Here is a 25568-nt window from a genome sequence, read left to right as displayed (position 1 = left end):
GAGTGTGGCTTTGAACTGTATTCTGGTGACATCACTGTGGGTGTTCAAGATTTTTCCAGATTCTTCTAACTTTTTCAGTGAACCTTCCTGACTTTTAGCAGTCTTGCCATGGGAAGGAAGGTGTAATTTCTGCAATGACAGAAACTTATTTTTGGCAAGTAGTAATGGTAACAGCAAATTGTCTCAGTACGAAGAAAATGATAATGCTCATTGATTCCGCGCATAAGAATTGTATCCTGAAATCCTGATCTTCAGCATTCTTTATTGTTGTTTTTTCCCTACATATTGAGCCATATAGAACACAAAGTTTCTAATGGGGACCTTACATTCTGATACAGTGTATTTTGGGGGGGGGTTTTGTTTGTTTTTTTTAATTATTATAAACTTCTTCATTGTATCAAAGATCTTCATAAAGTATTTTGCTGTAGTGTGGCGCACTTGAGGAGGGAGAAGAAATAAATTTGCTTTTACCGTGAAAGGTCAACTGAAATTCAGTGTTTCAATAAAAACTAAACAGGAAAACCTGGACAGCAAGCATTCTGACACTTAAATATTTTGGGCTTTTAGTTAATGTGAAGGAGTTTTTGGCCAGCTCAAGTACTGACTTCTAAAAATTATGGGCTATCACACAATTGGAAGTCTTAAGAAATCTAACACCTTTTACAGTTGTAAATGCACATTTCTTCATAAACATGCTTTTATTTCCAAACCTGTAGTTTCTACCAGTTGCTTCACTGCTGTTGATTATTCTTGAACATTAACTAGATGCTATAAAATTTTAACATTCCTTAGCTGTTAAGTACTTACAACATAAGCCTTCTTGTAGTTTTGTAGGAGAAATTCTTTATGGGATTCCCTACAATCTGTTATGGGCTTCCAAAGTTACAAAAAGATGTCAATATTACTCTGAAATGAAATTCTTTTATCCTGGAATCTTCTGATATCTGCTGCTTAAAAACTTGTGTATGTATTTTAATTAATTTATATGTCACACTGACAGGATAAATTCCTAAGTCTTGGGGTTTTTTTGAGTTCGCAAATCTCCACAGCATGTAATCTTCAATGTTTCTTGTGGTGTTTTTTCCTCATATGAGGTGCAAATAGTACACAACAAATTCTTGTAAGTAGCATGGCAGTATTGTAAGTTAGCAACTTAATCTACCCTTACCCAGTGATGAAGAAGCTAGAAAACTTTGGAAAGTGAGGAATTATCTTTTTTTTTTTTTAAGTGGTTAATTAATATGAACACTCATGTAGAGGCTGGCAAAGAATTTCTGGAAGAATGTTAAGCATAATGGTGCGTGATTAATCAATGTCAAATTACTTTTTAAAAAACTGAAATAGTATGCAGAAAGCTTTTATTTATTTTCAATTAAATATTATTTATTCCTGATTAATTTTCACTCAGTTTGCATAACAACATAGGCTAATATGTATTTCAAGCAATTTGGGAGGAAAATGAGTAAGAATTAAAATAAAATGTAAAATCAAGAAGTGCTCTGCTGTACTTGTACAGCTGTACCTGAAGTTTTGATATTTTGGCCAGTGCAATTAGTTTTAAATTCCCATGTTGTGTATTTGTTTATTTACAGAGACCACTATAAAACAGAATATGAAAAGAGACTGCATGAAGAGTTGGAACAAATAAGGTTGAAAACAAATCAAGAAATCGAGCAACTAAGAAGCACTTCAAAAGAGATGTATGAACGTGAAAACAGGTAGATAAGATGCAGGCAATAACCTAATTAGGGCAAAAATGACCAGGTACTGTTTTGGGCTTAGGTATAATCCTAATTGAATGGCTCTTTGAGAGGTGATCAAAATGTGAGAATTTAAGTTCAGTTATAAAACTGATGAGAGTCTTGTAAAAACTAAAATGAAATGATACTTGTACAGGAAATATATGGTGTTATATTTATTATTAAATGATGGGCATCCAACATTGTCAATGAAAAGTATTATTAAAATTCACGTTCTACATAAACATTAGTGGTTTGAAGTTTGTGCAGATGTATCGTGTTACTTAGTTAATACAAAATGTGTAAAATTGTAAAATCCTCTTTTGAAGAAGAGCCTAGTCCTGCAAAGACCTGCATATTGAATTTTGTATGTGTGTCATCTTGTTGAATTGCATGGAATTACATGCAGAGTTAGGCACATACATAAGCCTTTAGGATCTAAAGATTTGGACTTTTGGCACTGGATTTCTTTTTGAGCTTGTTTTTTGCCCCTTTTATTCCTTTAAAATGGGAGGAGCGCTTAATAATTCATTAACTTCATTGTAGATGTCCTGAAAGTGTCTTGTGGAGAAGGAAATGACTGTAGTAAAAAGATATTTGTGGCATCAGCATCTGTTCCTCTAATAGGTAGTTTTGTTACTGCTTGGAAGAGTGAAAAAAGAACATGACTCCTGCTGTCTGTCTTCCAGTCAACCGAAAGGTTCTAATTAAAAAAAATTACATCATTGTGTAGTCTTGCAAGTGTGAGTAAAATATACACACACACATATACATCCACACCACTTCCTGTATGCAAATCTATTTTGAATTACAAAGTATGAATTTAAACCTCCACTGTTGGTGGAGATTTGACAAGGGTCTGTATATCATTGAGAAAGCTACTGAAAGATATTTCATTTGTATCTGGAACCAATTTACAGAAGTTTTGTTCCTCATTTTGAAATAATTACTTCTGAAATGTAAATCCCTTAGATTTGATTTCATATTTTGCCAAAAAGGATCTTTAGCATGTGCTCTTTCTATAAAATACTAAAAATTTCCACCATAAGACAGTGCTTCCCAGTCCAAGGTGTCGCTCAATGGCGAGACAAATGGAACCCCAAATTGTGAGCAAAGCAGTTTGCAGTGAAGTTGTGTGATGTGATGAGATACTGATTGTGACTGAAAATAAAGCTAAGATGCTGGTTTCATCTTCAGGCTCAAAGCATGGAATGGTATTACAGCTAAGCTAATCTAATATTCAGTTGCTCTCACTCCTTACCACTTGGCCAAGCCTGGTGGGCCTGATCTTTCCCTTGAATTTCTTGGCACTTACTTTATACTTGGATGAGTCAGTTCAAGAAGCTAAAAGAGGGGCAGGGGGACAGGGAACCAATGGAAAGGTGATGCTTTCATTCTTAATTTATTTAGGATCAGTTTCACTTGTTTGGTTGTAGTAAGCATTGGCTATGTTTGCATTAGCAAACATGAGTGAATTCACAGGGCACGTGAATGTCTGCATGAGGTTTGACTTTGGATTAGCTGTAGTCTGTTCCCATAGATCAAACACAACTTAGTAGTTTTGAGCATGTTAGATGCTCTCCCTGGGCACATCTTCTGACTTGGTTCAATCCGACTGGAATCCAATTTGTGTACTCTGAAATAGTTTAGGGATGTGAACTGGAGTGCAATAAATGGCAGTTGCTAAGAGTTTTATTTCAAAAGCTAATATAGACGCTGTTGTGCTTCTGCTTCCCCTCCCCTGATCCTGCCTTTTTTTTCCCCCATACCTGTTCATGAATCTGTAGGTAGTATTTCTGTCCCATTTTAGAAGGGTGCTTTCACTTGTGTGATAGGCTTGCTGAATACCTGATGGTCCATATGGCCTGTATGTGCAGCCATCAGATAGGTGCTTCACCTCTTTTAAAATTGCAATCACGCTATCTGAAAACGGGCAGTATCGCTAGTGTGTTTCCTAGCACTGTTGAAAATATTTCAGCAGAAGTTACATCACATCTGTGATTGTCATCTTGTTGGTTGAGTAGTACCTCACTTGTGCCCTTTTTCCTTCTATTGCATTTTCAACTGATTAGCTATTCAGTTAAGCAAAATAGTTTATTGTCTAAGCGAGTCGCTGTATATCTCCTACCATTTAATTTTTATCCCACTTCAGTTACTCTAGTCTTCAGATACAACATCGCACTCCTACTCTGAGCGATAATATGCTTGATCTTAATGCTGTTAACAAAATTAATTACCATGTTCTTATATTTTGGTATGAGTCAGTTTTAAAGAATCTACTCTCAAGATCAGTCCCTGAATTTCATCAGTAAATTTTGTAGCCCAGTAACTCAATTTTTAAAGGAAATTTTGTTATCTTTCTCTCATAGCCAGTTAACTGTTACATAATTCTAATGTTGACTCTTCATAAGTAACTACTTCCTATTCATATCAATTTCCTTGACTTCAGAAAAGTACCATTGGTAACATTTCCTTAGCCTAGAAAACAGTCTTTCGTCCAAAAATTATATACCTTTAGTGTGGCTAAAATGACCTAGGATAACATTTACATGGGCTTAATAATTTTCCGTTTACCTCTATATCTTGACTTTTCTCTTCTCTTCAAAATTCGCCCGAGACTATAATTTCATTTTGCTTTAAGTCAAAAAGTTCCTGTGGGGGAGGGGGGAAGAAGCAACTTCAGTGGGAAGGGCTTGGTTGCATCTACATTAACAGTTTAGTTCAGATGAAGAATGTGGTTTTGAAGTGAAACCCCCTAGTCATTGCTGCTTGCCACGTTTTTTCTTGCCTCACAGTTTGTGCTTGAATTTGCAGTATTGTGCTCACATTTGTAGCACATGAACAGGATTCCTTTTAGGTGAAGTGAAATTGAAAGGAGTCTCTAAGATCATCTCATATTGCAGATGCTAGTGGGTGTTCAGGTCACAGGAGCAAATCAGAAGTAGCTTAAAGTAAAATCCTCGAAAATGGTCATAACGTAGGTGTCTGGTCCTCAACAACCACTGTCTGCAATTTGGCTCTTACTGTGTTGCTGTTTAGTGCAACACAGTCATGGAGATACAACTTATAAGCACTATCTAAGCAGTATTTCCCCTTAGTACAGTTTATAGCAATGGTATGCTACAGGCAGAATACAGATTAACAGACTATTAATACCTATATCATTTTTTAACACAAATACTATATGTATTATTCTTCATATGCTACTATTCTCATTTGTGTCAGTGAAATAAGAATGAGATATTTTGCAAGTCTTGACTGATTCTTGGTTAAAAAATTGAAAAAGTATAGATTGATTGCAATAAAATGTTTGTGTTATTTTATGGTTCTGTGCAGATCAAAAATTATGCCAGCAACAGAAGCCAGAAAGAGACACCAATGATATGCAATAACCTATATATCAGACTAACTAGCCAATTAGTTGTATGTGGAAGTAGGATTTCTATGCCTAGCTAATCTTTTCCTGCTCTATCATAAAAGTCATCTCAGCTAGGACGACAGCATTCCCCTAATTTTTAGTGAAGTACCAAGCAAAATTATTAGAATTTATTTAATTCCTACAAAAAATAAGTAATTTACAGTTCTAATATCCTAGAACTAGTCATATATTTCTACATATAAATAGGTGGTTTGATCACTGTTTTTAGAATTCCAGAACTGGAAACTTTGCTGGTATATATGAAAGTAATCTGAAGTAAAGCCTCTGTAATGAATAGGCATATAGATAGACAGACCCCTCTATCATTTGATAAGAATTGAAGAAGGTAGTATTGAAGTTAAGTTCAGTCAGTAGTAATTCATGAAGCAAAACAGTCTTTTTCCAAACAGATTCTTGACAGAATAACTTCTGTTTCCTTCAGAAATTTGAGAGAAGCAAGAGATAATGCTGTCGCTGAAAAAGAAAGAGCAGTTATTGCTGAAAAGGATGCTTTAAGAAAGTACGATCAACTCTTAGAACAGTAAGTATCTTTTTAAATTCATATTAAAAAATCTAAAGGTATAACTATCTAAGGAGTTTTAGGTAGGAGGAATGACTGCTTTGGCCTTCTGCTTATAAAGAATAAATTGAATTACAAATGTTTTATTTAAATGAAGTTACAGATTTAATTCTAGTAGTAATTTTTTTTCCATTACCAGTGCAGTAACAATATGGAAATTTGATTCTTCTCCTACAATCCTGTAAAGACAAGCGAACATAATCATGCATCTCACAGCAAGAATGTGGATTTCATACTGTACAGTAGCAGTGGTCAAACTCTGAATCTGTTCTGTTGTTTTTCTTCTTTAGTTGAAAGTAGAAAATTATCTTGTATGGTTACTTCAATTAATAGTTTTTGTAAAGTGTGGATAGAGACCAGTAGTCATGAACAGTTATGCTTGCTACATGCTTGTTTTCCTACTGCTGTCTCTTCTCAGTCTTTCATATTCCATGTATAAAATATAGTGTCTATACAAATGTACAATTCTATTCATGTGGAGAAGGAAACTATGATTGATTTTCTTCCTGTTTACAAGCAGTCTTACTATCCTGTTCTGCAGTACCTTGTCTTCACTTTTTGTTAATTTAGAATATTAGCTATAGTAAATTATGAGGTAATTTAAAACTATGGACAGTAATCAAAGCTGTTCTGGGTAAGTTTGTCACGTGTCCTTAATTTTGGACTTGATTCATTGTTTAATTCACATCTTTTTTCTAAAATGAAAAGGTCAGTTCATTAACCAACTGTGCCACCTAGTCGTCTACTCAAAGAAAATACTTGATGTGAACTGTTTTTGCTTGGAATTGTTTTTAATTACAAGTAGTAATCTGTTAAAATGTTGTTAGCTTAAGCATAGGCACAAATTAATTAAAGCTTTTCATTTTTATGTATAACTCCTAAATTGCAATGGTGCTATTACTGAAGAAATAGCATTGCCTCAGCATAGCCACAAAGGACTGAAAAAAATTTCAGTGCTAACTAGTGCTGTGAAACAATAGGAGTAGTTCTAGAATAAATGAGATGGGTCAAAGGACTTGATATCCACGCTGAGTGTCAGAGGTTTGACTTCAGATTAATGGGCCCAAGGGTGCTGAATGCCTTTTAGTGGTTAGAGTGCATTGCAGGTATTCTTGGATTCTCAAAAAGGAATTCAGTTAGCAAACTCTGAGATGATGGCTCCACAATGCAAATCAAAATGTGGAAATCAAAGCTGGTTAAATGGGGACAACCAGGAAACTTCGTTCAAAACTGACCTCCTGAGTCAAAATAAAATGCTAATGTGAGCCAACTATGTGTTTCTTTCTGATGAGACTCCTACCTTTCACTGTGATAAGACTTACTATGACATGTGGGGAGTTCATATCTAATTGGAAGCTCTTCTGGAAAGTAGGTCTGGTGTACAATAATTTAAGTATGCACACTTTCTTGTTTTTAATGAAAATATCAGCTTTATAATTCTTACCATATTTATTTCTAAACTTCAGAACCATGGAGAAAATACTTTTCTATGCTGCTGTATTACCACTGATATAATGTGTCATTTTTTTCATATTGTTGCTTTTTGGAGGAGGGAAGTTCCCCTGCAATCAGAAACGTAGGAAGAAGATTTTAAAATGTAAGCTTTAGAGGGGAAAAAAAGAAAGTTAGTAATATGCCATTTGTTGTAATCTTGTTTGATACACTCATGATTCTGTCCTCCTGTAGCTTTTTCTAGTGGTAAGCTCTCCAATTAAGTAAAACTCCCTTCCTCAATTTAAATAAGTTAATAAGGTGATTAATACTGTTTTTTGGAGTTCAAAGAAGTAGATTATTCCTCAGAAGATTATGCTTTTCAGAGAAAAAACTTCTGCTTGGCAAAATGGAAAACCCATACTTTCCTTCTTTAAAATGTAGGTGTCTCTCTCTAAAACTATCTCCCTTCGCACCACAGTACAGGTGTCAAGACTGTGACTTTTTCCACATTCCAAATCATCTACCTAAATGAACTGCAAAGTAACAAACTGGTGTTATGAGATGGAATAAATGCCTTAACTTAAAAGACCCCAAGTTCTGCATTCACTGTGGACTGACATGTGGCAGTTCTGTGAAACAAAGAAATTTTCTAATATCACCAGAACCCCCTAAGATAAAAAAGGAATACCTGTGTTGTCCAATTCTATATTTAAGTGATTATAACAGCTAGTTCTACTTTAGTGAAAACAAGGTGACTCATCGTAGTTACCACTGGTATCATCATCTGTATAAACAAACATGTTTGAAAGCTTCAGAAGTATGTGGAATGTTGACTGGCCTGAATGGTGGTTAAATAAAGCCCCTGGCAAATCTTGTGATCAGAAGTGTAACTAATACCCAATTTTCTAGTCAAGTGCAGTTATTTTCATTTTTCTTACTGATGTTTGTGATAGCTTTTTGTAAACAGCTGTTTACAAATGTCAAGAAAATACCAAAGTGATACTATTCATGAAAGAGTTATTGAGAAAGAATCTGCTGTTTCAACCTCAAAGTAGATCACTATGATGGCAGGATTTAAGTTTTGTTGCTCTCTTTGCTATTATACATCTGTAAATTGTGTGAGAATCAACATTTCATTTACCTGTGACAATGAAAAAAACTTATCTGATTTGATCTTTTGGATTAAACTGTGGTCAATGTCACACATGTTCTAAAAAAATTATGACCAAAGGGAAATTTTCACTTTGTTTTAAACTGCTGGTAATGTTACTAAGATTTTTTTCTAATTTTAAAGCTATTATTACCTCAATTGAAAGTGTCTCGGGGTTGAATGATGAGAGCAATTCTATAACAGCTCCATCATCTACTACATATTAAAGTGTATATACTAAATATGTTCCATCTTTTCCTTCTCTTGAATATTCCTGGAGTGTTATTTTCAATCTGTTGACTGTTAATCTGTTACTTCTCCTTGCCAAAAAAACCCAAACCCAACAAAACAACAACAAAAAAATCAGCACCGAAAAGTAGAACAAACGCATCCTGGTTTCCTATCATTTTTTTTCGTACTGGTTAAATTTCTAGTTTCATATAACGTGCAACATCAAACTGAAATGGTTCCTTTGTTCAAAGTGGACTCTAAGGCCTGATATGGGGTGAACTCATACAAGAGCACTTCACCTCAGGGAATGCCTACAAGAGCCATCTCTTGCCTTTGATTGTTCACGTCCTTTAAACCTTAAGGAGTGTAATGTCTTTTTCCAGGACTGTACAGCTCAGCTCTATTAGTGGAAACTAGTTTAAAAATTCCAGAATTACTGGGAACACAAGGGAAATCCACAGATGGTGTGATTTTACAAAATCTTATTTTTCTTAGTGACCCAAAAAAATCAGTACTCTGTTACAGTTGATTGCTGCTCACATGATGTACTCAAGGTGATTTTTCTTTTCCTGTCTTTGTAATGATAAAATGAGAAGTGTAGAAAAATGAAGAGAAATAGGTATGCAGTAAACAGAAAAAGAATATTCAAGAAAATTGCATTATGGCAATATGATTCCGTAAACTTTGCAGTGGGCACTATTTATAAAAAAGCTCAGTTTTGTAAAAGCTAATGGGAGGTTTCAATTCCTGCCTCTGTCTATGAGGTAATAGGATATTTTTAAGTATGTACTCTTTTTTTTCTTATTTGAATATGCACAGGTGAGGAAAGGGCATTTTTAAACAATGTTTTTATAGTTGGGTTGAGTAAAGTCAGGATGATGGGTACAAAAAATAGTTTAGAGTCTTAGGTTTGTCCTACAGAGATTTCAAAGGATTTGGGGTTATTATTTAAACATTTCTGGATTGATGTGTATAGCTCAGCTATTTAAAACTATTAGATTTGTAATGGACAATCTGCTAAAGGTAAAAATACCTTTAGGAGTATTTTTAGTGTTTCTATTTAGAAATGCCTTTCTCAAATAAAAAGCAAAATAGAGTAAAAGTCATTGACATTTCTTGATAGCAATTGTCTGTGCTTTATAGGTTAAAAAAAGTATGCAAAAAGTTCTCTGTATGTTTGTGTTTACCTATTTAATGCTTTTCTTACCAGTCAGCTGCAAGCCGTGTATACATTTTGGAGACTTCTTTTAGCCTATCCATTAATCTTTATAATTTGAATCTTTTTTTACCTCTATTTTCTTTGTTCTTCATAATTGTGGTACTTTTTAGCGTTCATTTGGAAGTGAGATTAAAGCTATCTGGTTTTAGTCATCTGTCTTAAACTTTGTAGGTGATGGAGAGAGGTGCTCAATCCTATTCATAAAATGTGTGTTTAAATTAGATAAAGTTAAGATCCCAATACCTTCTTACTAATTGCAGACAAGCCTAGAGGACTATCTTAGATGGGAAGATAATTGGATAAATTTACTGAATAAATAAATGTTCTACTTTGCATTTAGAATCTCTGCTGAGTATGCAGAAATCTCATTATTAGATTAGCATCTATTACATTATACATTCATTGTTAATAGAAACATAAAAATTAATTATTTGCTCCTTTATAACATGTTTTTATAATCCGGATGTTGCTGACTGCAATGACAGGATTCTAATCTTAAACTGATTAAGTCAATGTATTTGTGTGCTGGACTTACTGCTAATATTTAAATAAGGGCCTTTTATCTCTTCAAGAGTATTTGTGTAAAATGAGGATTTACATATGAATAAAAAAAAATCCATGCTGAAAAATTCTGGCCAAAATAGAAGTTTGCCATAAGCTGCCATAACCCTATGTTAAAAACTACTGTCATAGCCTTTTACTCCATAGACATGGCCGCTACTTTTGTATATGAAGTGCTTTGTAGTCCCTTGAATTGAAGAGCTATGTAGGTCTTGAAAATCACTACCGCTTAAATCTTCAGTTTCAACTAACCTAATTAGTTTTTTTCTAAAATACTTTTTTGGTAGTAATCATTTGATGCTGCTGTATTAATTTATGACTTCTATAGTGTGATGTGTATATGTAATTTTGATAACACTTAGGATTTCCATCAGAATAAAGCCGAGCCCTTTACTGTCATTGTTAGACCTTATCTAGATTTCAGCCCTAGCCAATGTGACTACTACACTTTCCCCATAAAAACTACCTTCATCTTGTTCTCCTGATGAGAAAGTTAAGTACAAGGTGCAGCTAAAAGGGTAAAATTCCATGAATGTCATGGAAATTGCTGAAAAGACACCCTCCTGGAAGTTCAGAATCAATGCAAAGAAGGCAGTGAAAGGATCAGGAGTGATAGTATGATGGAGAAGCAGAGAAAAAGTCCATTTCCCAGGTGACTGGGTCTGGTTTGTTTACAAGCTGTAGAAGAAGCACTGAAATACATAACAAAAACAATTCTATGCATCCTATATTTCTACTAAAATAACTAGAGAGGGTCTGACTCTTTTTCTCTTTTCTTCTGAGGATATGTTTATTTAGAGTTTACATCTTAATGGATGATTCTAAGCTGCATTTTAGTAAACAGAAGGAGAAACCTAATAAAATGCTTTGATCAAATAGATGACTAGTAGTGTTAGGAAGACTGCCCACTTGGTAAGGCATGCCTAGTTGTCTCTGGTTGTTCCCTAATAAGGATCTCAAAATTTTACATTCTTAGCTAAGATGGTGTTTTTCCAGAATGAATGCTTTAAGCCCTGTAACCGGTCACTTCATAACTATAACCGTCTTGATGTTGTAGAATTACCAATGTCAAGACTCATAGGAATGATAAGTTAGGCTGATGGCTGACCTTTCTGAGCTTCATTACATCTGGAACGCAGGCTTTGAAGTTTGTTCTCTTACTGTGCAAGGAATGTTCAATGATTATATTTATAGCTCTAGAAATCTTTTTATTTCAGTTCCTCTTGCCCCAGCTCCTAAGAAATAATTCTCACAAAATATTATTAGCCTCTGAAGGATGCTTTGGGAAGGTTGTAATATGAACATATCCGCATATCATAAAGATTTTCCTGAAGCCTTGGCATTCTCGTTTTACCTGTTCATTTCCTGCTAGCCAAAATGCCTTAATCTTAAAACATTAAGATTAGTAAAGGCAAAATGAAATCAGTGAAATTGATTGAAAATGTATCAGCGTCCTTTGAAAACAACTTCGCAAGCAGTTATAAATTACTTCAAAGGGGCATTAGATGATATAAGGGTGCTGCTGCTTCTTAGATTTCATATATTTCTTGAATTATAGGGTTGAAACTTCCACTGCAGTCCGTGATTTTGCTATGATTGTTAGTATCCCTCATGTATACATGCATTTTTGTGATTCGCTGCACACAGCTTCTCATTAATGATGACCACTGACAGGATAAGCAAATAGGGGTCCTTTGGAACTCATTACTGAATGATGTTTTGGGTGCTAAAATTTACATGGGTTCAAAAGGAGACTGAAAAGGCTCAGAGATAAATTTGAGAATTACTTAACAAGTAGAAACCACATCCAATTCAGGAAATCCTTGAGCTAGAAATAATTGAACACTAGTGGCAGAGGATTAGGGAGAAATACAATCTATGCAGAAGTTTTTCTTGCTCTTCTCAAAACATACACTTTTGGCTACAGTTGGAGACAGGATTATCAGGCTACATGGGCCTTTTGTCTGATACACTACAGCTGTTCTATGTACAGCTATTGTATGTAGAACAGAACAGAAGCTATGAAACACTGGGAAACTTCTCAACCTGTTTACTGTGTGTGCTTTGTGTCCCTTTGAAAAGTCTAGGCTGGATGTAATGACAAGATATAAATGAAAGTATTTATCTGAAGATGAAGTTAATGTGATTTTATTTTTATTTTTTTAAGATTGTTGCATATATCAGATTATGTATGCAAATAATATTTATTTCTGGAATGTTTCTAACCATTTGAGCTTGAAGGATTAAATTTGTGTGTGAAGCCCCTAGCAGTATTAGGTAGCCCAAAACATTAACACTTCAATGGCAGATGAGAAAAGAACCTGTTTATAGGAAACTCCAAGTACATGATTTTTAGAATACGGAAGAAAAACAAGTCACAAGTAACAACATGACTGTAAATGCATGCAGTGATTGGTAGTTGCATATGTCTACCAAAACTGTGTATTGTAATGCCTATTCAAAAGCTAAATTCTTCAAAGCAGGGATATTGTATTTTCTGTATGGTTGTATAAAAATTTTCATATTCAAATGATGGCTATTTATATAATATTATATTTCAGCCTAATAAAACCATAAAATTTTTCTTTTAATAGTAATTATCTTCTAGAATTACATTCTGAATCTGTGGTTACATTCTGATTACCCTCTGGAAAAGCATGTGATGCTATACTCGTATCTGGACAACTAACTGTTGAAGAACAGTCTGTCCAAATAGGTTTGAGAAGGAAGTTATGGCTTTGTAATCTGATGGATCTCATAGTAAACTCATGGGAAGCTCTGCAGTGTTAGTCATGAAGACTAACATTTATGAGAGCGAGCTTTGGGCTGAGTTTTGGCCAGAGCTTGTCTTCTGCAGAATCACATTCAAAGTGTAGAGAAAATGTTAGGTATAACTGGAAGCCTAACTCTACTGCTGTCAGCCTGGTCCTCACTTGCATGGTAGTGATACCTTTTTCATGTAAGTAACTCTCATGAATAAGGAAAGCAGTAGCATATTGTTCTGGAATTAAGGGTAGCTGTTCCATTTGTAAATGAATAAATGAAGGACTATGAGTAAATGAAGGACCATCATACTGTGTTCATGAACATGGTACCAAAACAGTGTACATCGGTGAGCCAAGCTACTTTCAGGCCATAAGCCGCAGGGAGCTGTTTGCCTTGGGCATTAGTCCATCCAGCATTGAATATGCCTAATTAATCTTAATCATATTGAGGACTTCCCAAAAGAGAGGGACATATGATATTTACATGTAGTGCTCACAGCTGATGAAACCACCGTTCACAACTGATGGAACAACCATGTGAGTCCTTGGCAGCCTGTTTGCTGTTTTCTCTCTTCATGAGATTGGCTTGTCTGGTGACTGGTGCCTTGATGAGGAGAGAATGGGAAGACCAGCGTTGGAGGACTGGCTTCCCTTTTGTATCGTCTAGTTTCTAGGTAAGATTTCCTCGAGAATGTATTCCAGACTTTGTCAAGGTTGGCTCGGAGAGTTGTTTACATTCAGGGAGACCAGTAAATGTTTTTTGAAACTACATGCCTTCAGCACTGAAGTATTGCATCACATATTGGATAGTGGGAAGGCCGTGTCCTTTAGTTTACTCGGTGCAAAGCTATTGCAAAGATAATTTTTACAGCTGTTTGTGTTTCTAGCTAAATGATCTAAAGGCACAATTGTGTCTACTTAGATGACTTATCTGGGTAACTCTTTAAGAATATTCTGTGAAACCAGCAAAATGAATGTGCAATTAATGTTCAATGAATAGCTAACCAGAGTTCAAGAGCTTGCTAAGGAATACCTTGATCCTGGATAGCTGTAGGGTGGTAATGTGACATGTTAAGCAGCATTTTTACCCAACATCATGTAGCCATAGTGGCACTTAGATGCGACATGACATTTGAATTGTGGGGACGCCAAAAGGTGGTACTACTTTGAGTTATTTATGGTATCAGTGAGTATATAGGTATGAACTGGGTTTATATTTTAAAATAAAAAGTTACTTACAAACAGAACTTTAGCAAGACCGAAGCGAGATGGGAAGATTTGTTCTGGATGGGCCTCTGAGGGGAGCACTGCATGGAAGAAGATATGCTGGACTGCTGCTGATGGTAGCTGGTGACGATTAGTGAGAGGATTTGTAATTCTATGGTAGGAGGAGTGTGGTGAGAGGCAGTAAGGACGGAGGACATGGGAACTTAAGAAACCCAACACAGATGGAATGGAAGGGTGCATATGAAAAAGTAAAGCAAGGGGCTTTACTACAAGCAATAAAGGGCTTCTGTAGTTCTTACCACTAGGTAGAATTCATAAAGAAGTTGCTCATATGAACATATACTGCCTAACCCTTTCTTATAAGCCCTGTTTATTAGCAGGTTTTTGTACTTGAAAGGAAACTAATATTGACGACTGAAGACAATGTTGCACAGACCACCCCACATACTCGTTTCATGAAGCATGGAGAGGGTAGGGATTGTGTGTGTGTGTGCCCCTTATAGGTGCTCCAGAAGCAAAAAAATTGCCATAGCTTATGCCAGCTTCTCACCCACAGAATAAATATTCATATAGGCAGCATAACTTGAGAAACTTTCTCTTAAAGGGAAGTAAAGTTTTTCCATCAAGTGGCAGTGTAGTTGTAGAAATAAGTGTACTAGAAATATAATTTAAGTTCCTTTGAGATGAAGCTTGGGCGTTATGTAAAATGCTCATACCTGTCAGTCATTTAGTCTTTTCATAAAATGTTAGATTTCATAATATACACATAAAATATAAATGTACATACTTGCACTTACAAGCCTATTTGTATATCTCTTCTAAAATTTAAATACTGGATATATTGTCAAAATGCTGCAACTCTTGGCTGATATTTTAACATAAACGCTACTGCATGTGTATGTTTATAATCTAGTTTAAGCTTTGATGTGGAACTTGTCATCTGGAATTGTTTTCATGGATATTCTAATTGTTTCATGGAAAGTGTTCGTTGTCATGGGTAAACAGATATAGAAGTACACTGATTCATCCCTTCTGAAATTTTGCTTAATGTTTGCTCTGATTTCTCTGAGATCTTAACCTTTTCCTTTCCAGAAATATAATCTAGATCATAAGTTTCAAGACACTTCAAGAAGTTACCTCTTCCCATTTTACCTCGGATACATTGCTGGGGTCACCAGAATTGGTTGTGGGTTGTAGAGAGGGGAAGAACTTGTCGCATTCAAAACCTTATGGGAAGGGGAGAAAGTTTTGTTTGTGCAAAATGGTGCCATAAGTAGATGAAAGTAATTAGAAGCCCTACTCCTCTTGTCTTCATACACCCCTCACTTCAGGCAATTAACTGACACTCTTCAGTCTCTGAGTATACTCAATATGGATTGTTTCTCTGAACAGTAGAGGATGAACACAGTGTGACTGATGTAAATCCCGTGCCCTTGTGAAATGCCCAGAATTAGGTGGAGTGAAGCCTCTATTGAGACCTTAATTCTAAGATTTTTTTTTAGACCTAAAACTGTGTGAAGAAATACTCTATCTTTTTTGTCTGTTGTGTGTTCATCTAGGACATCTTTGGTTTTACAGGCAGTGTACTTTTTAGAAGCTAATGGGGCTGGGTTTTTTGGTTTTAGATTTGTCCCTTATGACACTCTGTTCCTAGCCACAAGTTGTGAAATCTGGGTCTAATTTCTGTGTTATGTCAAAGTTCAGAGCTTTTTTCAAAGTATTCTATACGCAGAGATAAATGGGGTACATTTCAGGTTTATTTTCTCGGTGCCAGATGAATACCTCTTTTCAAAGAAAGGAAAAACTTTTTAAAGTAGTGCATTTGCTGCAAGGTACTTGCATTATTAAAGTGTGCAGATGAACAGAAAGTAGTTGACATGCTACAAGTTAGAAAAGAGCTACCTTATGGTAATTTGTTTGCCTGCCAGGGCTCTCCCCGCCCTGCATTTTCTTACTTTGTAAAATAATCAAATCTTCCTTTTGTCCTTTGTCTCAAATGGTTATCTGTTTATACAGAAGAACTGTATTAAACAGTTTTGGTTTGTCCATTAGAGTAAGCAAAAATAATTGCAACCTTTTTTTATTGCTAAATTGATATCTTTTGGCAGAATTATCTGTGAATTATTTTTAAAGATAGTTTTTACATTTATCTTTGTAAGTCTCTTTTATGCCAGCTATCTAAATCTTTTCATAAACTTCAGTTAAAAGAAACATATTTTCCATGATTATTTTAAAATATAATGTTTACTGGAAGGGAAGTCTAGTGAATTCCCACAGATGAAGTGTGAGTGTATTTCTCCCACTTGTAAATGAGTTCTTATTTCCTACAGTACATATTCTGGTACCACAATGAGTCATTTTCAACATGTTTTAGTTTAGCTTCTAAAACATTTAGAAACTTGGCAGATACATGTAAATGAATGTTACATCCAGTTTTAGAAACTGCTTCCAAATAATATTTTACTAACATGATGACTGTGAATAGACCTTTCAGAATGCAGAAGTGTCCTTTGTGATAAGCCTAAAAGCGTTTGCAGAGGTCTTATTTTTATTTTGTTTTTTTTACCTTTACCATGTTTTGGTTTAACTATCCAGTAAAATAGGGAGAATACTTTTGTGAAAAAGCCTTAAGGTTTACAGGCAAAGTGTTGTAAATGGACTATTTTAGCCAGGCAAGTGATAGCTTTCTTTAGGTATATGAACTGAATATTGCAAAATGTCATGCTATTTGATTTTACAATTTTACAACTTTTTCAAAATAAATATAGTGCCATCTCTGTTTTAATATGATATTGTTTAAGGTTATATATGTCATTCCACCCTTTAATCTGTTTCCTAATATGTTACCTTGACAGTTCAAATATTAGAAAAGAACTCAAGACTAAATAGTTTGCATGATTAAAAGGGATTTATGAGTGGTGGGGGTGGAGTGGGAGGAAAATGGGGTGGCAGACCAGGCGTACTTAGATTTAAAAGAAAAAACAACTAAAAAAAAAAACCAAAAACCAAAGAAACAAAAACCCAACTCAAAATCACCAGTGTTCCATTTGTGAGAGAGTTAATTTTCATTTTTGTGTTACTTAAAGAATATTTCTTATTTTGACTTTCTTGTCCTGCTCCCTGGTATCTGGAACATTTATTATAATGGGACCTTAGGTACTTTGTTCACATGCTGATACACATGCTGATACCACTCACATTTTTGCAGTCTGGATTTGAATACCACCCTAAATTTTTTCCAATTGTTGGCAACATTTGTCTTGTCAGTTTAATATGCATGATAGGGATAACTTTGCAAGTCTGTGATTATTCTCCATTCCAACTTTAACCATCTGTATGTTGTCCACAATGCAACACCATGTTATCAGTAAGTTGTTCTTACTGTAATTACCACCCTTTAAAATTTCTTCAGCTTTTTATTAGACTCAGAAGAAGATGGGGGAAACATTTAAAACTTGGGTTACTAAGTCTTTAATTTAAAGATTTCCTGGAATCCCTTTTCCCTTAGTTGTGTGATGTAACATATAAAGGAAACCTATTTCAAAACCCTTCTTCCCCCTCCTCCCCCAGTTGGTCTTAAATATATTAACTTTTCATCAAGGAGAAAATAAAAAAAAGGAGGGGAGAAGTTAGTTTAGGGGATTGAGAGTCTTAATTATTTTGTCAGACAAATACAAATACATTCTTCTCCTTCCATCATGTCTAAGTTGTTGTGAAACTTGCAGAAGATTGATGATGGGCAAAAGAGGAAAGGGGAAAAGATGAGGGGTGGGGAAAGACATAATGTGAATAAAAAAAGAGACAAGACAAAAGAGATAGCAGTCATGAAAACTTTACTGAGTGTGATTCATGTGAGTGTAGAATATATAGTGCAGTTTGCCAGTCTTTCTCTTTGGAAGAGTAGTCTAAGCCAGGCAAAAACAGTTGCATGAAGGGATTGGGTGAGTGGAAGGCAATGTGTTGGTGGTGGTGGCAGAGTCCATTTCTTCCATTCTGCCCATGCAGTTACTTCTGTATAGCTATTTGCAGAGGTGGAAACTGTCAATCTCATTGATGGTAACTTATTTGATATGCATTTTGTTCAGTACAAGGTGAACATCTCCTTCCAGTTCTAACACTGAAAATCCTTGAACAACCATTTTCAGAGATATCAGTTTCGTTCATACCACTGTTTCAGAATTTTGTGATCTTTTCGAAGCATTTTTTTTAATATAATATACTGTTAGACTTTGGATGAGTTCAAACATTAGTTTCTTAGAAAAGTAAGTCAATGCAATATGGATTTCAGTACAGCTTTTCCTGTGGCTGGCATCAGTCTTGTCTAACTTTAAATGCCTGTGCCGGCATGAAATCATGTCTATAAGGTACTTGTTTGTTTCCATTGACTTATAAAGGGAGTCTACACGACTAGCTCAGATGTAGATACCCACGTTGTAAACATCTGAAGCTAGGTGAGGTGAGTCCACCTGTCTTTTCTGAGTTAAATATTTGAGTTCAGCGTAGACTCTTTTCACAAATTCATGCTTTTTGGAGCTTTTATGCTTTACCATTATTCTTATTGAGTCCTCTTTCAATGCAGAATCTTTAAGCCTTTAAGCATTTGTCAAATGCTGGTCATAAAATTGAATGTTTTTATTACGAAGTATTATACAATTTATATGCTGTTTTTTTTTTTAATGGACTCTGCTGTCTTCCATGATTGGGAAAGATTTTGATTGACAGAAGTTCATTGAGATTATATAGGTCTAGAGTTGTGATTATACAAAGGATTAGATCTGGTTGATGAAACTACAGAAGGTAGGAAGATACCATGCTCCTTCAAAATTTTCCATTTTAGCTATTTTACAGTAACTCTTAGAACTGAGTTACCACACCCAAATGAAGCAGAAACTTGCACTTGTCTTTTCAGAGAAAAGATGAGAAAGGACAGACAAAAATTGGATAATACACCACACTCTTTCCGTAATATAAAATGCATGCACGTCTTTTGGCGTCTCAATGTGACAGCACCATTAAACAAAATATGGAACGACTGTACTTAAAATGTAATACATGGTTGATAAGTACAGCTTTTGCACATGCTAATGGCTTTCTAGCAGGTTGTCAGTGATATCTGGGGCCAGATTTTCCTTGACTAGATTCCACTGAAGTCTTACCAATACCTCCTGTTCTCAAGCACCACCTAACCTCAGAGGCACTTAGTCAGTCTGCATTCCAAGTTGGAGCACATCTAGGTAGAGGACCCTGTGCATGCTTGGAAGTCTGCTGGTTTGGAAAGCTAAGTGCTTATTTTGATATGGGTAGGGAGGTGCTTGAACTCTGTTCAAGTCCCTGAAGGGCCTGTTTTTATTAGATCATGGCTAACTCATTCAAAAGCATTGAGTTCACTCCAGAACACTGTTAGAACAGGAGGTAATGGCTAAGCTTGCCTCTTTTGTAACGTGCTTTGAGCACTTGCCCAGGAAGTTCAAGACCTTGGTCCTTTCCCTCTCAGTCTCCCTAATTATTTAAACAGGTTTTGGTGTTACCTGGAAGTTATGTCAATTTGCCCAGAATTATTTGCAACAAGTGTTGCTATACATAATGCATGAGTTAAGCAAAATGCCACAAAAGAGGAAAAATAAACAAATTTGGGGGATTTTTTGGTGAAAGCCAATCATACAAATCCTCAAAAACATTGTAAAAATACAACTAAAATATAACTTTGACTTTTTTAGCTATGTTAATTGCCGTTTTGCATTTCTTTTTCCATTATTAAAAAAAATAAACAAACCTACAAATGTGGATATTTGCAATAAAGTAGTTACCTATAAGGTTTATAAACATAATTTTGAAAGTGAACCTTCTGGATCATTGATTCTTTTGTCATTGCATGTAACCATCTTTTCATAAATTAAAGTCTGATCTCTACTAGTCCTAGTGGAAGCTATTCTAGTTGTCATGTTCAGATAGAGTTTTAATTTCTGTTCTAAGATTATTTTCTTCTGGTTTATAACATGGAGTTCTGATGCCAGCATTAGTCCTTAAATATCTGTTGTTTTGCCCTCCTAAGATCTTAGTCAGATTTTATTTTCCTAGATTTTAGCTTATCTGACTTCTCATGGGATAGATTCCTTGTTCTCTTGAACATCCAAGTACCATTTCTTTTAATCTTGACCTTCCTTCAACACAGATAACTGGAATGCTGAACAATGTTTCAGATAATTTCCTGCTCTGTCTTGTATGATACCATCACATCCACCAGATGTACCTTAGTGATTCCTGGAACTGTGTGTCTTTTGCATAGTTGGATCGTGTTAGCAGTTTAGTTATCCTGATATCACGTAATCCTCAGTCTGTTCCTCAGTCTGTTCTGTCCTCTATGTTTCTGGATTAAAAGAGCCTCCACCATAAGTTTTCTAGGCCTGCTCTAAGTCCTGGATTTGTATATGCATTCTTACTTGGTTTTGCAATTATGCTACTAGTGTAAGAATCACACTCTCCTTGCATATCAGAGAGGCACATCACTCTGGAAGTTGTGCAATCTTTTTGCTCCAAGTACTTAACATGAGATGCAGCTCACCTAAATGTAGGTGTACTCAGCATGGGTACTACAAAGGAGTTGCAAATGTCTAAGATATCATTCTAGTAAGTGGAAACTTAGTAAGCACAACCGGTGGGGTTTGGAGAGCCATTCAGCTGACCCAATAAAGGTTGCTGCTTCAGGGCTGCAAAGGGTTCTCTTTATAACCCTTTGACTGCAGTGACTAGATTTCTGCCAGTCATACTAGGGACCTAACTTATAGATAGATACCTAAGCCTTTCTAAACTTAAATTTACAAAATCACAGAATGGTTGAGGTTGAAAGGGACCTCTGAAGGTCATCTGGTCCAATCCCCCTACTCAAGCAGGGCCACCTAGAGCCAGTTGCCCAGGACCAGGTCCAGACAGCTTTTGAATATCTCCAAGGATGAAGACTCCACAACCTCTGTGGGCAACCTGTGCCAGTGCTCAGTCACACTCACAGTAAATAAAAGTGTTTCCTGATGTTCCGTTGGAACCTCCTGTGTTTCAGTTTGTGCCCATTACCTCTGGCTCTGTGACTGGGCACCACTGAAAAAAGTCTGGCTCTGTCCTCTTTGTACCTTCTTAGTGGTCTTAAATGTACACTGTGCATGTAGCAATGAACTACATCATCTAAGTGAACAATGGAGTCTTTAATGTAGAAGCTGTAAGTAGTAGTATGATGATACAATAAAAGATAATGTCACATGAACATCAAGGAATCTCTACAAATTTAACCCCTACAACACTTTCATAAAGGAAGCATTTGAAGCATTTTAGAATTGGATTTAGCAAAATTTAGTTGATGTGAAATACAAACCAATCTTATGTTAGTGAGATAAGAGTAGATTGGCTGTGAGTAGGTTTTATTTCTATTTTCCTGTCCCATCTTCCTTTCCTATGGCTTTCTATAGACTGAGATGTGATATGATTCCCTAAGCAACAATTCCTGAAACATGTTTTTAATCTGTATTTTTAATATTTTTTCAAATCTTCAGCTATTCATGATGTGTCAATAACATACAAAAATTGAATTGCTTAAAAAATAAATTAAGTAGGTATCAAAAATTATAATTTTAGCTCTGGCATATGATACTAATCAATGTGAACTTGCATTACTGAATTGTGGGGGAAAAACTAAGGTTTGTGAAAAGTGCAAATACTTGTACGTTGATTATTTGTTTTTATCATTTAATAGTTCATACAAACCTGTCACAGCATTTTTTTCTGTATTAGCTAGTTATGAAAAAGCATAAAACAAATTACACAGGTTTCTCTGTAACTTTTGTACTTGCATAAGTTTTAACTCTTCTGTACATTTTATTTAGCAGCTACCAGATTTAATTGTTATGAAAATGTTGACTAATGTTACTTTTTTGTCTTTTAGAAATATGTAAGTTTTAATCACATTTGTTTTGCTAATTAGTTTTATGGACTATCCTTTTGTGTCCTATTAAACAGAAAATATAAACAGAATAGTATAAATTATGTTACAGTTCAAACAATAGACTTACCTTTCACTTGCCTGCTACAGTTTAATATTCTACCTGTGTATTATAGCTCATCTGTGAAATGATTAGACATGTTTAAGCATCACTTCTTAAATTCTCTCTTATGATATTAGTACTTATTATTTTTCCATAATGTTTACAGTTCCAGCAGTTTTTGTACTTACTTGCCTTGGCCTTCCTACTCCACTTACCACCCTACAAAATAAATCTTTGTATATTCAAATTGATGCCAAGATGCCAGCAGTACAAATTATAATGTATGATTCATGTTACAAACTCTTAGAGCATTTATTGGTGTGCTAGTACATTCCTATGAAATGACAAAGTCAGATAAATTTATATATGTTAATGTACAATCACTGGAAAAGATGGTCTTTGTTGATCTTGCATGTGTGCACATTTCATATCAATTCGATGATCTTTATGGTTAGAAAGTAGTCATTTTTTGTTTACTGCCACATTAATGCTAAAATAGTAAATGAACCATTTAAAAACAGTCTTCTGAAATACTAAACCAAATTTGTTTGAAAATTAGAGCTATGATATATTTTCCCAAATAAAAATTAAGTTTGTATGTCTGTGGAGGGAATATAATGAAGGAGGATCTCCTAAAATAAGAAAAAAAAATTTAAAAGGTAACTGAAATGTGATTGTGCTGAATGAAAGAAGAATAATTTTGCCAATACAATACTAATGCATATAAATGGTTTTCTAGATCTTTACAAAAATCTGAGTTCTAGCCCTACCAACTGAATTGTGCTCAAGACCTCTTCCTTTTGCTATTTTCGTCAATTTTTTCACATTACAATTTCAGAAATTTCATCTTTATTGCATGCTAATAATTATAATACTTTGACAACTAATAATACTTACAGAACTAATAATACTTTGAGAAGGCCTTGAAAAAGATACTTTTTAATACAATCCAAAAAACAGACATACAATTTTACTATTGAAACTCAGTGGCAAAAAATGGCAGCATGATTTCTCAATCACAGAGAGTGAAAGAAACATATTTTAAATAGTACTGTAGAAAGGTTTCTTTTCTTGAGTCACTTCAGTGTCAAATGGTCTTTTTTTTTCAGATCTATTTTGCTCTTTGGTATTCATTTGAACAGTCCCAACCTCTACATTTTTTTTTGAAGCTGCATAAACTAATTTGAAGTCAGTGAGAAATACAGAATGGGAAGTGTACATGCAATTAGAGCTGTGGAAACTTGAGTTCATAGGAGAATAGTACCAGAGCACTAAGTATTGTTACTTTTGTTGTTGTAATTTAAAGTACAAAACCTGACAAAAATATTTGCAATAGCAATAGGCTTTTCTTTATTAAATCCATAAAAATAAATTAATATGCAAGTTATAATTCTCCTTCTAGTGTATATTTTAATTACTTTTCTCTCCACGAAGTTTATGGTCCTATTTTCTGTCTTAAGAGTACCAAATACTGCAGTATGCTGTTCATTTTATTAATCATATTGCATGCCATATTTGATCATGATCTGAGAGATGCATTGAATTACTTTAAAACACATGCTTTAGATTCCTATAGATCCATAGTACAGTTGTTGAACATACCCTGCATTTCTAAAGAAGCAAAAAAAGATTGCTCACATTCATACAAGAGCTTGCTTCCAAGCCAAGAATGACAGATGCTGTTACAGCTGAGAAATGTAGTGTTTTAGGAAAATGCTCAAACAGTAGTTAACTTAGGTCAAAGTAGAAAAAATGAATTTAAGATGCCTTTATCTAGACTGGAGTTAAAGATACTTGAGGTGTGGATATTAGTTTTACAAACTGTCAAGGATTTTGTTCCAATTCAGTAAATCTGCAATATCTGAATGAAATAAATAGTTCTGGTCTCTGCTTTTATTAATTTCAAATGTGCCTAATTTCTTGTATTCCTCGTTTTGAGTAAATATATTTGCAAGAACTTTTTTTATTGTTTGTATTTTCATATTGCAGAGTATATGTAAATGATAGCATACTAAGGAATGGTGAAGAGGGGAGTTGTCTGTACATAATCCAAGGTTTTGTGGCCTGGATTTGACTTTACTGTGCCAAAGCAACATATTTGTCCTATTTTAATGTTGACATGATCAGCTAGAGTCTTTAAATTCATTCCATGTGCTATAGAGAATAATTCACTTGAGAGATTGATTATCATTTTTAGCAAGAATATAAGGTAACAGAGGGAATGGAAATTTGAAAAGTAAAGAAAAAGTATTAAAGACAGAAGTAATGAATTATATAGCATCGTGTATAATAATGCTATGTCTAGCATTAATACACACTATTGTAGAAACACAAGAGAGGTAATGGCACAGGCCCAACAGTGTAGCACTTAATGTACCAAAAATCCTGGCATACACTGTTGCACTTAAGCAATGACAATCTTGGTTCCTAAAATACTAAAAATGTGTATGGCTTTACCTAAATAAGAAAAATAGTTGTTCTGAATTTTTTTTTAAAGCCCCTAAAGATGGCATAGAAATCTGTCAAAGTCATTAACTTCACAAACCTACAAGTAATTCTTTACAGTCCAGCAAGGAAACTTCGGAAAGGTATTTCTTGTCACTGACAAAAAAAATCACAACGTCTGTAATGGGTGAAAAAGGTACGATTCTGCAGTTGTAACAAGTTTTATTCTTTGATTAATTTATAATGTTGTGTGTGGTGGTAAATGGCAAATAACCAATAGTTCATTTGGCTTTTAAAAAGTATTATATTTTATATAAACAAGCAAATTCTGTTGAATTGTGTTACATTCTGTGGCTAGGGAACAGAGATTCATAAAGAACAATTTCTTCTATTTTGAGGGAGCAATTTTAAGATGGGATAAAATGCTAAATATTCTGTATCTTCCCAGTGTTGGTGTTACAGGCAGAGTTGAATTAGCTTGGTATTTTTTATTACGCTGAAGGGGAGAATTTCCCTTGAAAGTTCAAAGAAAACTGTTCAAACAGTTTAAGCCACGGGCCACTTCAAAATAATACCTGTTCAGAATTTGGCATGTATCTAAAATACTGTTTCTCTCAAAGCAGATATTCTTTACTCTTACCAACATACTTTAATTCAAACAAGAATTCATTCAGGAAAGTCCTGTGTTTTATGTGGGTCAAACAAGCTGATCTCTGTGCTTACTTTTGGCTGTATCTAAGACTACATATACACAGTTCATTGTGGTCAT

General features: G+C 34.8%; 1 protein-coding gene across 4 annotated transcripts in view; it reads left to right on the top strand.

The window, feature by feature from the left end:
• Positions 1-25568, top strand: part of PIBF1 (progesterone immunomodulatory binding factor 1) — a 123236-nt gene that overhangs the window by 30885 nt on the left and 66783 nt on the right. For all 4 annotated transcript variants that reach the window (XM_072850089.1, XM_072850088.1, XM_072850091.1 and 1 more), the window contains exons 9-10: positions 1593-1718; positions 5600-5698. In XM_072850089.1, the coding sequence (XP_072706190.1) occupies positions 1593-1718; positions 5600-5698 (225 nt within the window). The remainder of the gene's footprint in view (positions 1-1592; positions 1719-5599; positions 5699-25568) is intronic.

This window comes from Ciconia boyciana, chromosome 1, assembly GCF_034638445.1.
Source record: "Ciconia boyciana chromosome 1, ASM3463844v1, whole genome shotgun sequence".
Taxonomy (NCBI): Eukaryota; Metazoa; Chordata; class Aves; order Ciconiiformes; family Ciconiidae; genus Ciconia; species Ciconia boyciana.
Note: the sequence above shows the minus strand (reverse complement) of the source record. Positions and strands in the feature narration are given on the sequence as shown.